Raw genomic sequence first — 15,414 nt, forward strand, 5'->3', positions numbered from 1 at the left:
CCCACTTAATTTTATTAAATATCCCGTTGAATTATGCACAGTCATTCGTAATTTATATTCTTAACTTAAAAAATACTACAAATTTTAATTATAGATTTATTATTATCACTTATTGATTAATTTCTCGAGCCGGAGAAAGAATTTATCGAAGTTTCAAGTGTATGATCTGAAGCCGGTACCGGGTTTGGGTTTTCATGCAAAGAAATATATAAATATATAAATTCTTCCTCCCACTCTCTTATTCTAACTTTACTCTGTTATTACTACAACAAAAAAAAATCAGAGGGTGAAATTCGAGTTAATTATATTCTTTATTAATTTCGTACGCAATGATTGATACATCCAATAATCATATTCCATTATTATATATTTTAATTTGTCATTTTTTTTTTAATTCACGTATTTACGACTATTACTTTTAGTTTTACTTCATTTCCACACTTAGAATTACTGGTCCATGCGTGTCATCTTGATGAGCTCTTCATTATTAATATTACTAACGATTTCATCCAATACATACTTTGGCGAATCTTCTAATGGTATCTTGCTGTTTCTTGTCACGTTATGTAACACCCGAATGCCCGTTTGATAAGATTCTCCCCGTATCTTGCCGCTAAAATTTTTTCCAACATTTCATTCCCATAGTGGCCGATCTTTCCTCGTTGAAAATTTCGGACAAAATCCTTATGCCTTATAAATCGCCTCATACATTCCGTTGATGCTTTCCATACGTCGATAGGTGTCACTTCTCTTCCCCCTTGACGTATTATCACAATTTTTTCCATTTCCTCCACTATCCTCTACATTTTACTTCATACTTCTCTTCATTTTGCTTCAAGTACAACGATTCCAGCTCCAAATCCTGGTTTATCATATCTCCCATAACTCTTTTCTTTATGAGGAACTGTCTGATTATCAAATGCGTCCAACTGACATGTCCCTCAGTGACTGACCACATTTCATCCAGCTCTTTTTCGTATCCTGCAGGCAAATCATCATCTTTCCGCGCATATTTACAATACTGTACCACGTGTCTTCCCTTTTTATCTTTTAAATTAACATTCGCCCCATTTTCTAGCAGCACCGTTACAATCTCATCATATCCTCTTGCCCCTGCTAGGTGCAATGGTGTGACACCCCCATTAGTCGTCTGCTGATTGACATTGGCTCCAAATTTTATTAACATTCCCGTTATTTCCATCTCTCTTATGTGATCTGGACTATACAAATTGTTTCCTTCATACCGGTGAGTCAAAATTTTCTTAAATATCATGAACAGCGGTGTCATTCGACGGCAATCTCTGATTCACTCTAGCCCCTTGCTTTAATAATGCATTTACTTTTTCCGATTGTTCATATTCCACCGCGTAGAATAATGGTGTTCTTCTTTTTTCGTCCTCAATGTCCATATTCACATCGTGTTCAATAAACATTTCAAATATTCCCATGTACTTTTGTTGTACGTCTAGATGCGCAGCTGCTACTCCTTCACGATTTCTTGCCTCTATTTCGACTCCATTCTGTAGCATATATTCCATTATCTCTGCCAGCCTTGTCCTATTCGCTCCTGCCTCCTGTCCAACAGCGATCATGAGTTGATGTATCGGTCGATTTCCACTGTCATCGTTATCTGCATTGATATTTGCACCTCGAGCTATGAGTAACCATGCTAATTCCGTGTTTGAATATTTCAAAATTCTGCATAATGAAACTATAGAGTTTGCGTGATCTGGTCCATTTATAGTTGCATTTTGCATAATGAGAGCCTCCACCGCCTCTTCCTTTTCTCGTAGCAGTGCCCTTATAATTAGCGCATATCCTTCCCTCCTTTCTGATACGTCTGACAACCCGTATCGTCTTATTATTGTCGTCACCTCGTCGCTTCCATTCATATCTATTGCTTCATTCATCAGTCGTTTCGCCTTCTCTTGCTTCATCTTCTCTCTTCTTTATTTATCTGCCAACAAAGTAATTTTAATCTATCATTGCTATCGTGATTTTTGCACTTTTTTTTTTATAATAATATTGTCTATCGTCTTATTATATCTCCAATTGTGGATTTGCTGAATCAGACCCTGAAGCAATATGCGCTAATCTTATCTTGTCATGATGAACCACACGATTTTTTTCCTTTTACAGTTAATTCGACATTCTTGTTGTCAAATACTCTGACTACCTTATACGGGCCGTCACAATGATCCTTCATCTTATCCGTCCTTGGTTCTTTTAGTAGCCACACCCAGTTACCGACCTCAAAAACTCTTTCTTTTGCATTTCTGTCATAATATTTTTTTGATCTTTCTTTCGCTTTTTCCAAGTTTTCTTTCGCTAGTCTACGAGTTGTCTCCGGCGTGTCAACCAACTCATCCAAGTAATCATGGTACGATCTTCCGCCCGCCGCTCCTTCTCGTGAAAATTCGGATGGTACCAGCGCGGGTCTCCCGAAAACGAGCTCATGCGGAGTATAATTTGTCGCTTCATGCACCCCCGTGTTATATGAAAACATCACAAAGTCAAGCCATTCATCCCATTCTCGATATTTGTCTATGAAAGTTTTTAAATACTTCGTAAGAGAGTGGTGACTCCTCTCAATTGACCCATTAGACTGCGGATGATACGCTGTTGTATTTAAATGCCTTATTTGGAACAGATTACATAGACGCCGTATCGTATCACTCATAAAATTTGTTCCTTGATCAGTCGAAATTGCTCTTGGTGCCCCGAACAAGCAAATTACTTTTCCTGCCAATGCCTTTGCTACATCTTTAGCTTCCTGTTGCCTGAGTGGAATTGCTATCCCGAATTTTGTTAACAAATCCTGTACAGTCAGGATATACTTGTAACCCCGCCGTGTTTCCTCTCGTGGCCCATAAATATCCATGGAAATTTTTTCAAATGCCGTCTCCGGTGTATCAGTAATCATCATTCGCTTCTTAGGCTTTACGCGTACCAACTTCCGTTGCTGACAAATGAAACAATTATTTACGAAATTTCTCGCATCTTGTTGCATCGTTCTCCAGTAAAATCGAGTTCTTATCTGGCGATATGTCTTTGTCATTCCTTTGTGTCCTCCAACCGCGGACGTATGGTACTCTCTCATCAGTGATCTTCGGTTAATAGCTTTAGGTACTTCCAATTTTCCACCACACACTGTGATTTCTATATCCTGTTCCCTTACAATCACTCGTAACTTCTCAATGTAATAGTCTTGCAACGCCTTATTTAAATGGTCACTTCCCGTTGGAACTCCTAAGGTTTTATACTCTTGTCGTTTTATAAGTACCCAATGACTCCATAATCATGTCTATTATTTTTTCTGATGTACGACCACTAGCATCCACTGTGTAGACCAACCCCAATCCGTGTCTTTTCCGTTTTTTTATTATCAAAATATCACCTTTTTCCAGCTGAGTTCCTTGAAAATTTGCCATATTTAGCCTTGATTTTTCTTCCGGGTTCGTACAATAATCATCCGGCATATCCCATTCCATTAATGAGTCACCCAAATCTGACTCTAAATCCGTGGAGTCGTTAACACAAGTGCTTCTTCCTTTAAAATCTTCCGATAACAGGAATCGCCATGGTTCGTTACCATTCTTGCCATCTTTTCCATCGAAGTTTTGTTGATACTCATGTCCCAAATCTTCGTGCTCCATTGGCACTTCCGCATATCGCTCCAACTCACTTTGTGTCAACTCAGGCTTCTGCACTTCAATTATTTCATCTCTCTTTTTCTTTCTCCCTTTTCCTTAAGCAGCTGATGATTCCTTGATTTTTCCTTTTGCCGTTACCCTGCCTTCTTCTGACGGTTGTTGTCTCTCCGCTTCCTGCCCCGCTTTTCCATCTTTTTCCGCTTGTTGCATCTTCCCTTCCATTTTTGCTTTATTTTTACTCCGTTGCGGACGACTACTGGCAATTTGTGGTTCCGCTCCAGGATCTGACGCTGATCCGGACGGCACGTAATACTCCCCACTTCCATCACTTGCAATTCCTCGTGCTGACTCGCTGTCACTGAGGGGAATCCGTACCACCTTCTTGGGTCGCGACTTACTTCCCCTTGGACGTCCCCTTCGTCGCACTTTTTTTTTGTTGTTGTATACCCGACGGGCCCGGATTTGGAGTAATCACAGCTGGATTCGGCTTATCATTTCCTCTCGTATCATTATCAGTCCTCATTTCGATATCAGATTCTCTCGATGATGTATTTTATTGATGGTCGTCCGTTCTTCTTTAAATTTTTAACCTTTTCTCTCTGCCCTCTTCCATCAGCTGAAGAGTGTGCTGCTGATGTTTCTTCTCTTGCTCTTTTACCAACATTTACTTCCACCATTGCCAATAATTCACCGTTTTCGTTTCTCACCGGGTTTCGTGATAAAGCATCCGCATTTATGTTATTCTTGCCTGGTCGATGGATAACTTCATATTCATATTCTTCTAATTGATTTACCCATCGCCGAATGTGCTCTCCGGGGTTTTTTGTAGACTTGAGCCACTGCAACGGTTGATGGCCGGTAACTAATGTAAATTTCTTACCAAAAATATATGGTCTGAACGTGTCAACAGCATACATAATAGCCAATAATTCTTTCTTGGTCACTGTGTAATTTCTTTCTGTCTTTGACAAAGCTCGAGAAGCATAATTTATCGCTCTATCTTCTCCAAGTTTTCCTTGGCTTAATACTGCACCCAATGCAAAGTCTGACGCATCTGTAGCGAACGGTAATTCAAAGTTCGGATACTGCAACATTACATCTCCACATAATTCTTCTTTCAATATTTTAAATGACTTTTCTTGAGATTCACCCCATGTAAAAATAGCGTCTTTTTTCAATAAATCAGTCAAAGGCTTCGCTTTACCTGCAAAATTCCGGATGAATCTTCTATAATATCCTGCAAGCCCAAGAAATTCTCGCCCTTTCTTTTTGTCCGTTGGTCTCTTAAACATTTCGACCGCTTTCACTTTCGCCGGATTCAGTTTTACTCCCTCCGCACTGATTATGTGTCCCAAATACGCAACTTCCCGCCGTAACAATTCGCACTTTGCCGGTTTTAATTTTAATCCCACTTTTTGAAGTCTATCAACGAATTGCAAATATTTTTGACAATGTTCTTCTAATGTTATTGCATATATTACTGCGTCATCGACATAAATAAATAATATTACACCTTGCAATCCGGACGATACGTTTTCCATCGTACTTTGAAACGTCGGTGGACCACCTTTTGAACCCATGGCCATCCTCTTGAACTGATAATGTCCCATCGGGACTGAAAATGCCGGTTTATGTCGATCTTGTTCTGCCAATGGTATCTGATAAAATCCCGAATCAAGATCAAACACAGAAAAATATATAGCATCACCAATTTGATCTAAAATATCCCGGATATCTGGTAACGGATACGAGTTTAATATTGTTTTATCGTTTAACCTTCGAAAATCAATTACCCATCTCTAATCTTTAGTTCCATCAGCTTTTGGTTTCTTGGGAACGATCTATACGGGTGAACTGTACGCAGAATCCGATGGTTCAATTATATCAGCATCAATCATTCCTTGTATTCGTTCTTTTAATACGTCTTTCAAATGATGTGGCATGCGATACTGTTTGATATTAATTGGGTTATCATCTTTTGTTCTTATCCGATGAGGTGGAACATTCGCTACATTGAGTCGTTCACCTGGTAATATGTAAACTCTTGGCTCGATTTCGATGTTCTGCCACACCGTATTTAGTTCTTCTTCGTGCAGATGTGTTACTGATATTAAATTTAGTACTTGCTCTGTTCGTTGTGCTGTATTCACTTGCTCCGTTTTTTCAGTGAACCGCACCTTTGCCTCTGCTGGTATTTCTTCAAAATATTCAACTTCAATGTACGGTATCGCAAAATCATGTTCTTTTTCTGTAGTGTCAAATGCGTACATTTTCGCTGCGCCCTGGTGGACTGATACTATGGCTTCTCCCAAATATATTCCTGGTGCAATATCACACCGTGGAATATATCCTTCCGAAACGCTATTTATAACTCTTACCTCTATCATTTTTACACACCTTCTCGGAATTTTTATAATATCCTCCAAAAAGTAATATTTCTTATTATTAATTGAAACAGTTTTATTACCAAAATCAATTTGGAGAATTTTGTGCTAAAAAGAACGGCTGGCTCAATATACCATCTTCTTTTATGTTAAATTCCTCTCCCATGATATCAAACAGTACCCATTTACCTCCTATCTCTAGTTCAACTTGACCTATCGTAATTATAGTATCGGATGTTATATCTTTTACCAGCGTTCTTTTTGTACTGTCAATTTTTGTTCTTAATTCCAGTGAGTCTCGTCAAATTAAATTTATTTCTGCGCCCGTGTCAATGAGGAAGATACCCGTACCTCCAAGTACTTTATCAGCTCTCAATTTTACATATATATGTGTAGCACCCACTAATTTAACAAATTATACTTCTTTTTCTTCATTTATCCGCTCCTTATTCGTTTCTTGTGAGTTGGCCGTTTCGACGGAGCGTGTAATTGCACCGGCCCTATCTAGTTTAAAGGCCGTGTGTTTGGACCTCTGTTGGACATCTGATTTCCCCGCGTCTGCTGATTTGCTCCACGTGATCCGTCCCATCTATTGTCGTAATTACCAGGCAAGCTGTTCATAAGCTGCTGCGTTTTGAGCGCGTTCGTCACCATTGCACCTGAGTGACCATAATTATTGTACCGCCTATTAAGATTGCCTTGTAATTCTTGACCTCTGCCTCTGCCGTAGTTACCATTATTTCCATAATTTCCCCATTGATTTCCATAATTATTTCCATTTCGATACCCATTATAATTGTTGCCATTTTGTCCATATACATAATAACCATTATTCTGCCAATTATTACCGCTTCCTCCATAATTATATCTCCCATTTCCTCTGTATCTATCGTTTTGCACATAGTACCGCTCCTGTTGCTGTGGAACTCTTCCCCGGAATTCCTGTTGATTCATTGGTGCCCAAGAATTTCGTTTGCTTTGTATTGGAATTGGGAAATTCCGTGCCAAATGCCCAACTTGCCCGCATGTGAAACAACTTCGCTTGTCTCCATTGTCCGCAATCTTCTCATAAGTAATTGTATACGTAAATTCCGCACTGGGTTTCGGTTTATGAATATATTCTGTGCCTTTTTGTTTACCTTCTTCCTTCACCTCTTCTTCAAGCGTTAGCTGTCTTATCCTTGCATGCTCCCGCTCCTAGAATCTAAGTTTTCCATCTCTCGCTCTTTCCGCTGCTTTCGTCCTCTCATATTGTATTTCCGCCTCCATTGCGATCTTTATCGCGTCTGCTAAATTTCTGGGTTCTTTAATTGAGACCGCGAACGATAATTTCTCGTATAGTCCATTAATAAAGGTTTCCAGCACTGTCGCCTCCAAATCCTTAGTTCGATAATCCTTCTGTTCTGCTGTTAATCCACTTCTGCTTATTTTATTCTCCGCTTCCCTTTTTATACCCTCCAGACGCGCACCAAATTTTGTTACACTTTCATTATCCTCTTGAATCATTCCCACCAGCCGATGTATTACCGCATGGAATGTTTCCGTTCGACCAAAATTTTGACGGAGTTTCTCTATTACTTGGTTGACAGACTCTGCCGTTCTCAAAAATGTACGCATAATGCTTAAAGCCAGTCCCCCGAATCGCGTCGATAATTCAAAAATGAATACTGGATCATCACCAGCCTTTGACCTTGTCGCACTGTACTCGATAGCATCAATGAATGATTCCACGTCACCCTCTCTCGTAAAAACCGGTATATGCCGCATTAACGATATTATTCTTTTCAATTGAACCTCTTCAGTCTCCGCCATAGTTTTTACCGTTTTTGCGCTTGAAGACGCACCAGGGCAATTCGAATTACCGTTAGTTTTCTCCCGATTTTTTCAAAAATGCCTACTAATTCCCCGATATTTTTTATGTCGGTCTCGTACGAACAATCTTCGACCGATTCTTTCGAACTTATAGAGCCCGACGGGGAGTCAATTGGATTGTCTAACCTTCAGTTAGTCTAATACTGCCGTCGATCCGAATTACTACTATCGTTAAGGGACTCAATTTTTACTACTTACACAGACACCACGATGAATAATGCTACTGCCATCAGCATCCCTGTCTGTTGACTTTGATTTCCTCTCAGACTGCTGCCGTATCCGATACCTTGCAACGGCTTCTTCTCTTAGCGGCACTACAGATCACTATTTTCCTCTTCTCTTTTTTTCATTTTTCGTTCACTTTAATATTATTACTTATTTCACTTTTTATTTCTCTTTTTTTCTTTTCACTCACTTGTCTATTTTCTCACTTATCACGAGCGGGGCAACCTTGATATATAATTTCACACTCAAACCGGCTTCACTAATTCAGAGGATTTTACAGTTCATTCGGCAATTCCTCAGTAATCTCTAATATTTGGCACTTAATTAAATAACTCTTTGCAAATCTTTAATATTTCTTAGCATTTTACAATTCAATTCAATATTCTTCAGTATTTCTTCGATAATTCACAATTCAATTCAATATTTAGTTTATCAATGATTCGATGGCAAACCAATCCAATTCAATTATTTTATTGTGATATTTCGCTAGCCCCTCGGTGCTAGCATCTTCAGACTCACTGTTAATTTTACATATTTTATTACAATTTATACTTGAAAATTAAATAATATATTCTATTTGAAACTTACAATATTGAATGTGGAAAATTTTTTTTATGAAATTATAATTTTAATTTATAACAATTTTATTAATTTCAAATCTGGAACCAATATATATTATTTAGAAAAAGCACGTGACATGTAGAGGTTATTTTATTATTTCATTTTATACCTTATTGTATGTGATATTAAAATAAAATAAATTAATATAAAATAAAATAATAAAATAACCTCTATATGCCACGTGCTTTTTCTAACCCTCGCAGATTTGAATCACGGTGGAAACACGGTAGGTTTGTTCCATTTTACCACTGTGATTACGCGGTGTATCCACCGTGATTCCACGGTGGCTCGACCACTGTGTATACACGGTGTTTCCACTGTGGCTACGCGGTGAATACACCGATGAACCACGGTGGTGAAATAGCACAAAGCCACCGTGGAATCACGGTGGATACACCGCGTAATCACAGTGGATACACTGTGTATACCTGGTGGTGAAATGGAACAAACCCACCGTGTAACCACGGTGGATCCACGGTGTTTACACTCCCACGGTGTTTCCACCGTGATTCAAATCTGCGAGGGAAATAATATATATTGGTTCCAGATTTGAAATTAATAAAATTGTTATAAATTAAAATTATAATTTCATAAAAAATAATTTTCCACATTCAATTGTTACGTCCGATTGATTTTTATAATTTTCACAATAATTTACTTTTATTCATAAAATTTTTTAACATACAATGAGCCACGCGAACAGCAAAATACCTGCTAAGGGAGACCTCAGTGGGGAGAATAATGCGTGCGCCGACCAAAATGGAAAATATGGAGGGGCCGATAAGAAATTTAGGGCCCAGAAACAAAAAAGAGACTCTCTCTCTTCTGGCTGCGATCATCGGAGTGTGCACAAGTTTTTTTTTACAATGAAGAAAAAGAAAAGGAAAAGAGTTTGTTAAACGTGTATAAGTACTACATCATGGATTCGCACAGAGAAAGCAGGTACAATTAAAATATTAAATAAATTGAAAATATTCAGTTTTAAAATTAAAATATTAAATGGAAGTTTGAAATGTTCAATTAATTATATCAGAATTATAGAATAAAAATTCGAACACGTGTAATTTAAAATTGAAACATCAAATAAAAGTTTAAAATGTTCTATTAATTATATCAGAATTATAGAATAAAAATTCGAACACGTGTAATTTAAAATTGAAATATTAAATAAAAGTTTAAAATGTTCTATTAATTATATCAGAATTATAGAATAAAAATTCGAATACGTGTAATTTAAAATTGAAATATCAAATAAAAGTTTAAAATGTTCTATTAATTATATCAGAATTATAGAATAAAAATTCGAACACGTGTAGTTTAAAATTGAAATATTAAATAAAAGTTTAAAATGTTCAATTAATTATATCAGAATTACAAAATAAAAATTTGAACACGTGTAGTTTGAAATTAAAATGTTATTTGAAAGTTTGAAATGTTCAGTTAGTTATATCAGAATGACAAAATTAAAATTCGAGCATATGTAATTAAAAATTATAATAGTTAATATAATTTTGAATCTTGTAAATCAGAGTCGGCTGACTAGCCACCTGGCTTTGGATTATAATTGAAATTTATTTGAATCAGGAGGTAATTCCAACATTGTAATTAGAAGCATCATCTCTAAACCTCGACATTTTTGTAATCGAATTGTTAATATAGTTAAAAATTAAAATTAAATATTGTTTCATTAATAAAAAAATAAACCTATCCTCCTCAATAAAAGATCTCTGGGGTTCCCGGTCTATAGGCTTCGGCTTGGACCAAATACCCACTAAATCATTAAATTTATGTCAATCTGACATAACACAATATTGTAAGTTTCAAATAAAATATATTAGTTAATTTTTAAGTATAAATTGTAATAAAATATGTAAAATTAACAGTGAGTCTGAAGATGCTAGCACCGAGGGGCTAGCGAAATATAACAATAAAATAATTGAATTGGATTGGTTTGCCATTGGATCATTCATAAACTAAATTAGATACGCCAATCAAAGGATATATGAATGCAATAGCATTCATATATATTAAAATAACCAACTAATAAATCAATTCAATATTCTTCAATAATTCACAATTCAATTCAATATTCTTCAGTATTCTTCAATAATTCACAATTCAATTCCATAACATTCAATATTCTTCAATAATTCACAATTCAATTCAATATTATTCAATAATCCACAATTCAATTCAATATTCTTCAGTAAATCACAATTCAATTCAATATTCTTCAATGATTCACAATTCAATTCAATATTCTTCAGTACTTCACAATTCTATTCAATATTCTTCAATAATTTACAATTCAATTCAATAATCTTCAGGATTTCTTCGATAATTCACAATTCAATTCAATATTCTTCAGTAATTCACAATTCCATAATCTTCAGTATTCTTCAATAATTCACAATTCAATTAACTTATTTTTCTATATTTCCATTTCAATTCAATATTCATTCATAATTCTTCAATATTTCTCAATTCAATTCACTTTTCTTCAATATTTCACAATTCAAATCACTTATTTTTCCATATTTTCATTTCAATTAAATATTTATCCATGACTCTTCAATATTCCACAGTATAATTCAATAATTCGTCAATAGTTCTCAATTCAATTCTCTTTTCTTCAGTATCTCACAATTTAATTCACTTATTTTTCCATATTTTCATTTCAATTCAATATTTATCTATAAATCTTCAATATTTCACGGATTAATTCAATCATTCTTCAATATTTTTCAATTCGATTCACTTTTCTTCAATGTGTGCACTTTCCTTGCTATCTCACGATACCGTTCACTAATTTATTTATCGGGAAAAGATTTAGAATCTCAGTCTCACAGTTTCCTGTCGCGTTGACTGGGCACTCACCACTAAAATTCCCGAAAATTCACTTCACTCACCTCACTTTGCTGGGCGAAAACCACGTTGGGCGCCAAAGTACCCAGAAAAGACTCTGAGAGTCTTTTTTACAAATCTAAGATAGCATAAATGAATCGGATACTAATACAATGTCGTCATTCAACAATTGCGACATTAAACGTATTCTTATAGTGATCTGTAATAAAAGCGGTAAATTAAAGGAGATGTAATATTTATGCGCGAGCAGACGACTATTCGAATCAGCTTAACTACGGTAACTAACTCTTCTTCTGCAATTGCATCCTCTGCTTCGAAAATATCACTCCGCCGTTTCCATGAGAACTCTTTTCATGCTGCATAAGAGAATATCCCTTCGCAGTTTCCAACGAAACTCTTTTCTTCCCACAGTCAAAACTGCTGACCACGCGAAACGTCTGCTTGTCGCATAGTCTTTATAAAAGTAAGACTTAATACAACTAATGTAATGCGATATTTATGTGCAGCTGTATAGCGCCTAATGAAAGTACAATAAAATGAATTGCTTTCTGAACTAAAATATATCTATCTATTCTTTGTTGATTAGTATCAGACGGATGGGCGTCAGCTCACCCGTCACATGGATATTGTGAAAATTAAAATACAGTAGTAAAATTTCAACGAAATCAAGAAAAAAAAATCGGTCTATCGGTTAACCCTGCGGGCCAGCCCCAAAACTTTCCGGTGCTGTGAAGCTCGTTGAGCTCGAAAACATCATTGTAAATACATTTTCGAGCTCATCGAGCTCGATAATACTTTTGTATGCCATTGTCTTATAAAAAAAACATTTTTTAGAATTTCTTTCTCCTACGATATCTCGCGAACGAATGAACCGATTTTGACGGTCGAGGCGGCAATCGACGTGTTTTATCAAGTTCTAAAGCTGATCGAATTTTGTCATTAATTTATTGAGTCGTTTTTGGGAAATTTAAAAAAAAAACAAAAAAAAATTTATTTTGAATTCTTTCGTCAACGGTTTCTCTTGAACGAATGAACCGATTTTGATGGTTGAGGTGGCATTCGACGCCGCTTATAAAGTTTCAGAGCTGATTAGATTTTGGAATCAATCCATCGAGCAAAATAAAAGTTATCCAAATAAAACATTTTTGAAAAAATTTTATTTTTGAAATATCTCCGAACGCATTTTACCGATTAAGCTCAAATAGTTACAGCTTTAAGATATTAACAAGCCGCGTCGAATAACACCTCAAATATCAATATCGGTTCATCCGTTCAAGAGTTATGAATATTTACACACATACATACGTACGTACGTACGTCCATACACACATACATACAATCGATCATCATCGTGAAATTAGTCAGGATAGCTTCCTAGAACCTCAAAACGTCAAAATCTGATAGAAATTCAGTTTTTGCAAATCGGGCCGAAACCAATAATTTCCCGAATTTTTGAAAATTTTCAATTTTCTTAGCGGGAAGTTAATAATATTGTAAATACTCGGACAGACAATAAAAATGTTATAAATAGTTATTAAGTCTTATAAAATCTAGACATATTTTAAAAAATTCAAGTCAACAAATATCTTATAGAAACTCAAGTCTTATAGATACTCAAACAAATTGATAAGATCTCATAAATATTTATAAAACCATCTATAACTTAACATTTTCGAAATTCGATTAACCCGTAAAATCTCATAGAAATAAACGCATTCAGAAATTAATTGTTTAAAATTAATTATTAAAAATTAATTGTTAAAAAAAACGAACAAAGATCAACATTAAATTAAAACTTATAATTATTTTTATCACATATTATAATGAAATAAATTTCAAAGCATTTGATGGCTGCAATCAGTATTATTTTTTATGACTACTAACGGTATTTTTATGGATTATGAACAAATATTGAAAATGATGTTATAATCTAATTAATCGATAGATTAGTAGGAGAAATCTGAATGATATATAATATGTACGGTTTATTACCGTATTGGTATTATACGAAAAGCATGGGCAATGTAATATTTTTAAAATTAACTCACCATGCACAACAACAACTGCTTCATGAATTACCCCGTCTTCGTCAATTTTGAAAATTATGGTTAGAGAATTAGGTTTGTAATTAATAAGTTCACTTAAATCAACTGTTTTATACTTTCCACTCTTCACAAGCTTAATGTGGGCAAACATAAAAACTTTTAATAGTAATGGAATATGCACAAAAATAAATCACTTGTAGTTCGCAAATAAATTATATCGATGGACAAGCATTCTGCACGACAGTCAAAACTGGAATGAAATGTTTAATATGGCACGGCTGACCTCTAACGCTAAAAGAGCGGAAAGAACAGCGGTGTCTGTCCTACGTTGTGAGTATTTTCCTGTATCTCTCTAAGCATCTTACAATCAGCGGCGGGTATTCATACCGTACCCGGTTACAAGCGTGCCTTTTACTTCTCTACTTTTAGTACTCTACCAGCATACAACTCTCTTAAATAGATTTCTATGCGAAAATATCAACACTAGATATATTTATGTTGCAAATTAATTCAATATAAAATTATCTCTATGTAAACTTATTCTATTAAGTATAAATATATGCGAAAATAATTCATGTCCAAAATATCTCTATATTATATATCTCTGTGAAAATCAACTCTCTACAAAATTTACTATAATATGACAGAATTAGGTGTTAACATATTTATATTATGGAATTTCTCCATAACTAAACATCTCTCCTAAATATTTCTCTATTCTGCATATCTCTATGACACAACAATTCTATGAAAAAATTTTTCTATTTAAAAATTTTTCTATGTTGACCAAAGTCAGTTTCAACATTTCTCCCATAAAATAAAAAACTAAGTTTTACGAATGATTTCGTGTCTTACCACCAGCAATCGCGTGGCGCTACCATCAAATTCCAACAACAATACAATAATAATGATAATGATATTAAAGACAACAATGACTAGAAAATGGCGTCAACGAGCACTACAGTGGTTGCACAGGGCCGGCCAAACACCAAAGGTTTTCTTTGCATTTATTCAAGTAATTGTAATTCTTTATTTTTAAATATCATTAAATTTAGAATTAATATAAAATACTGACAAAGTCAGGATTCAAATTTAGTGTCATTTAAAAAGAAAAAATTATAATTGCTTAAATCATTATCATTATTATTGTATTGGTGTTGGAATTTTATGGTAGCGCCATGCGATTGCTGGTGGTAAGACACAAAATCATTCGTAAAACTTAGATTTCTTTTTATGAGAGAAATGTTGAAACTGACTTTGGTCAACATAGAACAATTTTTAAATAGAAAAATTTTTTCATAGAATTGTTGTGTCATGGAGATATGCAGAATAGAGAAATATTAAGGAGAGTTGTATAGTTATGGAGAAATTCCATAATATAAATATGTAAACATCTAATTCTGTCATATTATAGTAAATTTTGTAGAGAGTTAATTTTCATAGAGATATACAATATATAGATATTTTGGACATTAATTATTTTCGCATATATTTATACTTAATAGAATAAGTTTACATAGAGATAATTTTACATTGAATTAATTTGCAACATAAATATATTTAGTATTGATATTTTTGCATAGAAATCTATTTAAGAGAGTTGTATGTTGGTAGAGTACTAAAAGTAGAGAAGTAAAAGGCACGCTTGTAACTGGGTACGGTATGAATACCCGCCGCTGATTGTAAGTGTATGAAGAGAACAAGGGAGTAAGAGAGAGGGAAAGCAAATGAGTGAGTGACGATTAAACG

General features: G+C 34.9%; 1 protein-coding gene across 1 annotated transcript; it reads right to left on the bottom strand.

Annotated features, from left to right (window-relative positions):
- Nucleotides 1–1,262: 1,262 nt before the first annotated feature.
- LOC130674165 (alpha-latrocrustotoxin-Lt1a-like) lies at nt 1,263–1,937 on the bottom strand. Its single transcript, XM_057479434.1, has one exon. The coding sequence runs from the start codon at nt 1,935–1,937 to the stop codon at nt 1,263–1,265; it is 675 nt and encodes a 224-aa protein (XP_057335417.1).
- Nucleotides 1,938–15,414: the final 13,477 nt, after the last annotated feature.

Source organism: Microplitis mediator, chromosome 9, assembly GCF_029852145.1.
Source record: "Microplitis mediator isolate UGA2020A chromosome 9, iyMicMedi2.1, whole genome shotgun sequence".
In the NCBI taxonomy this organism is placed as follows: domain Eukaryota; kingdom Metazoa; phylum Arthropoda; class Insecta; order Hymenoptera; family Braconidae; genus Microplitis; species Microplitis mediator.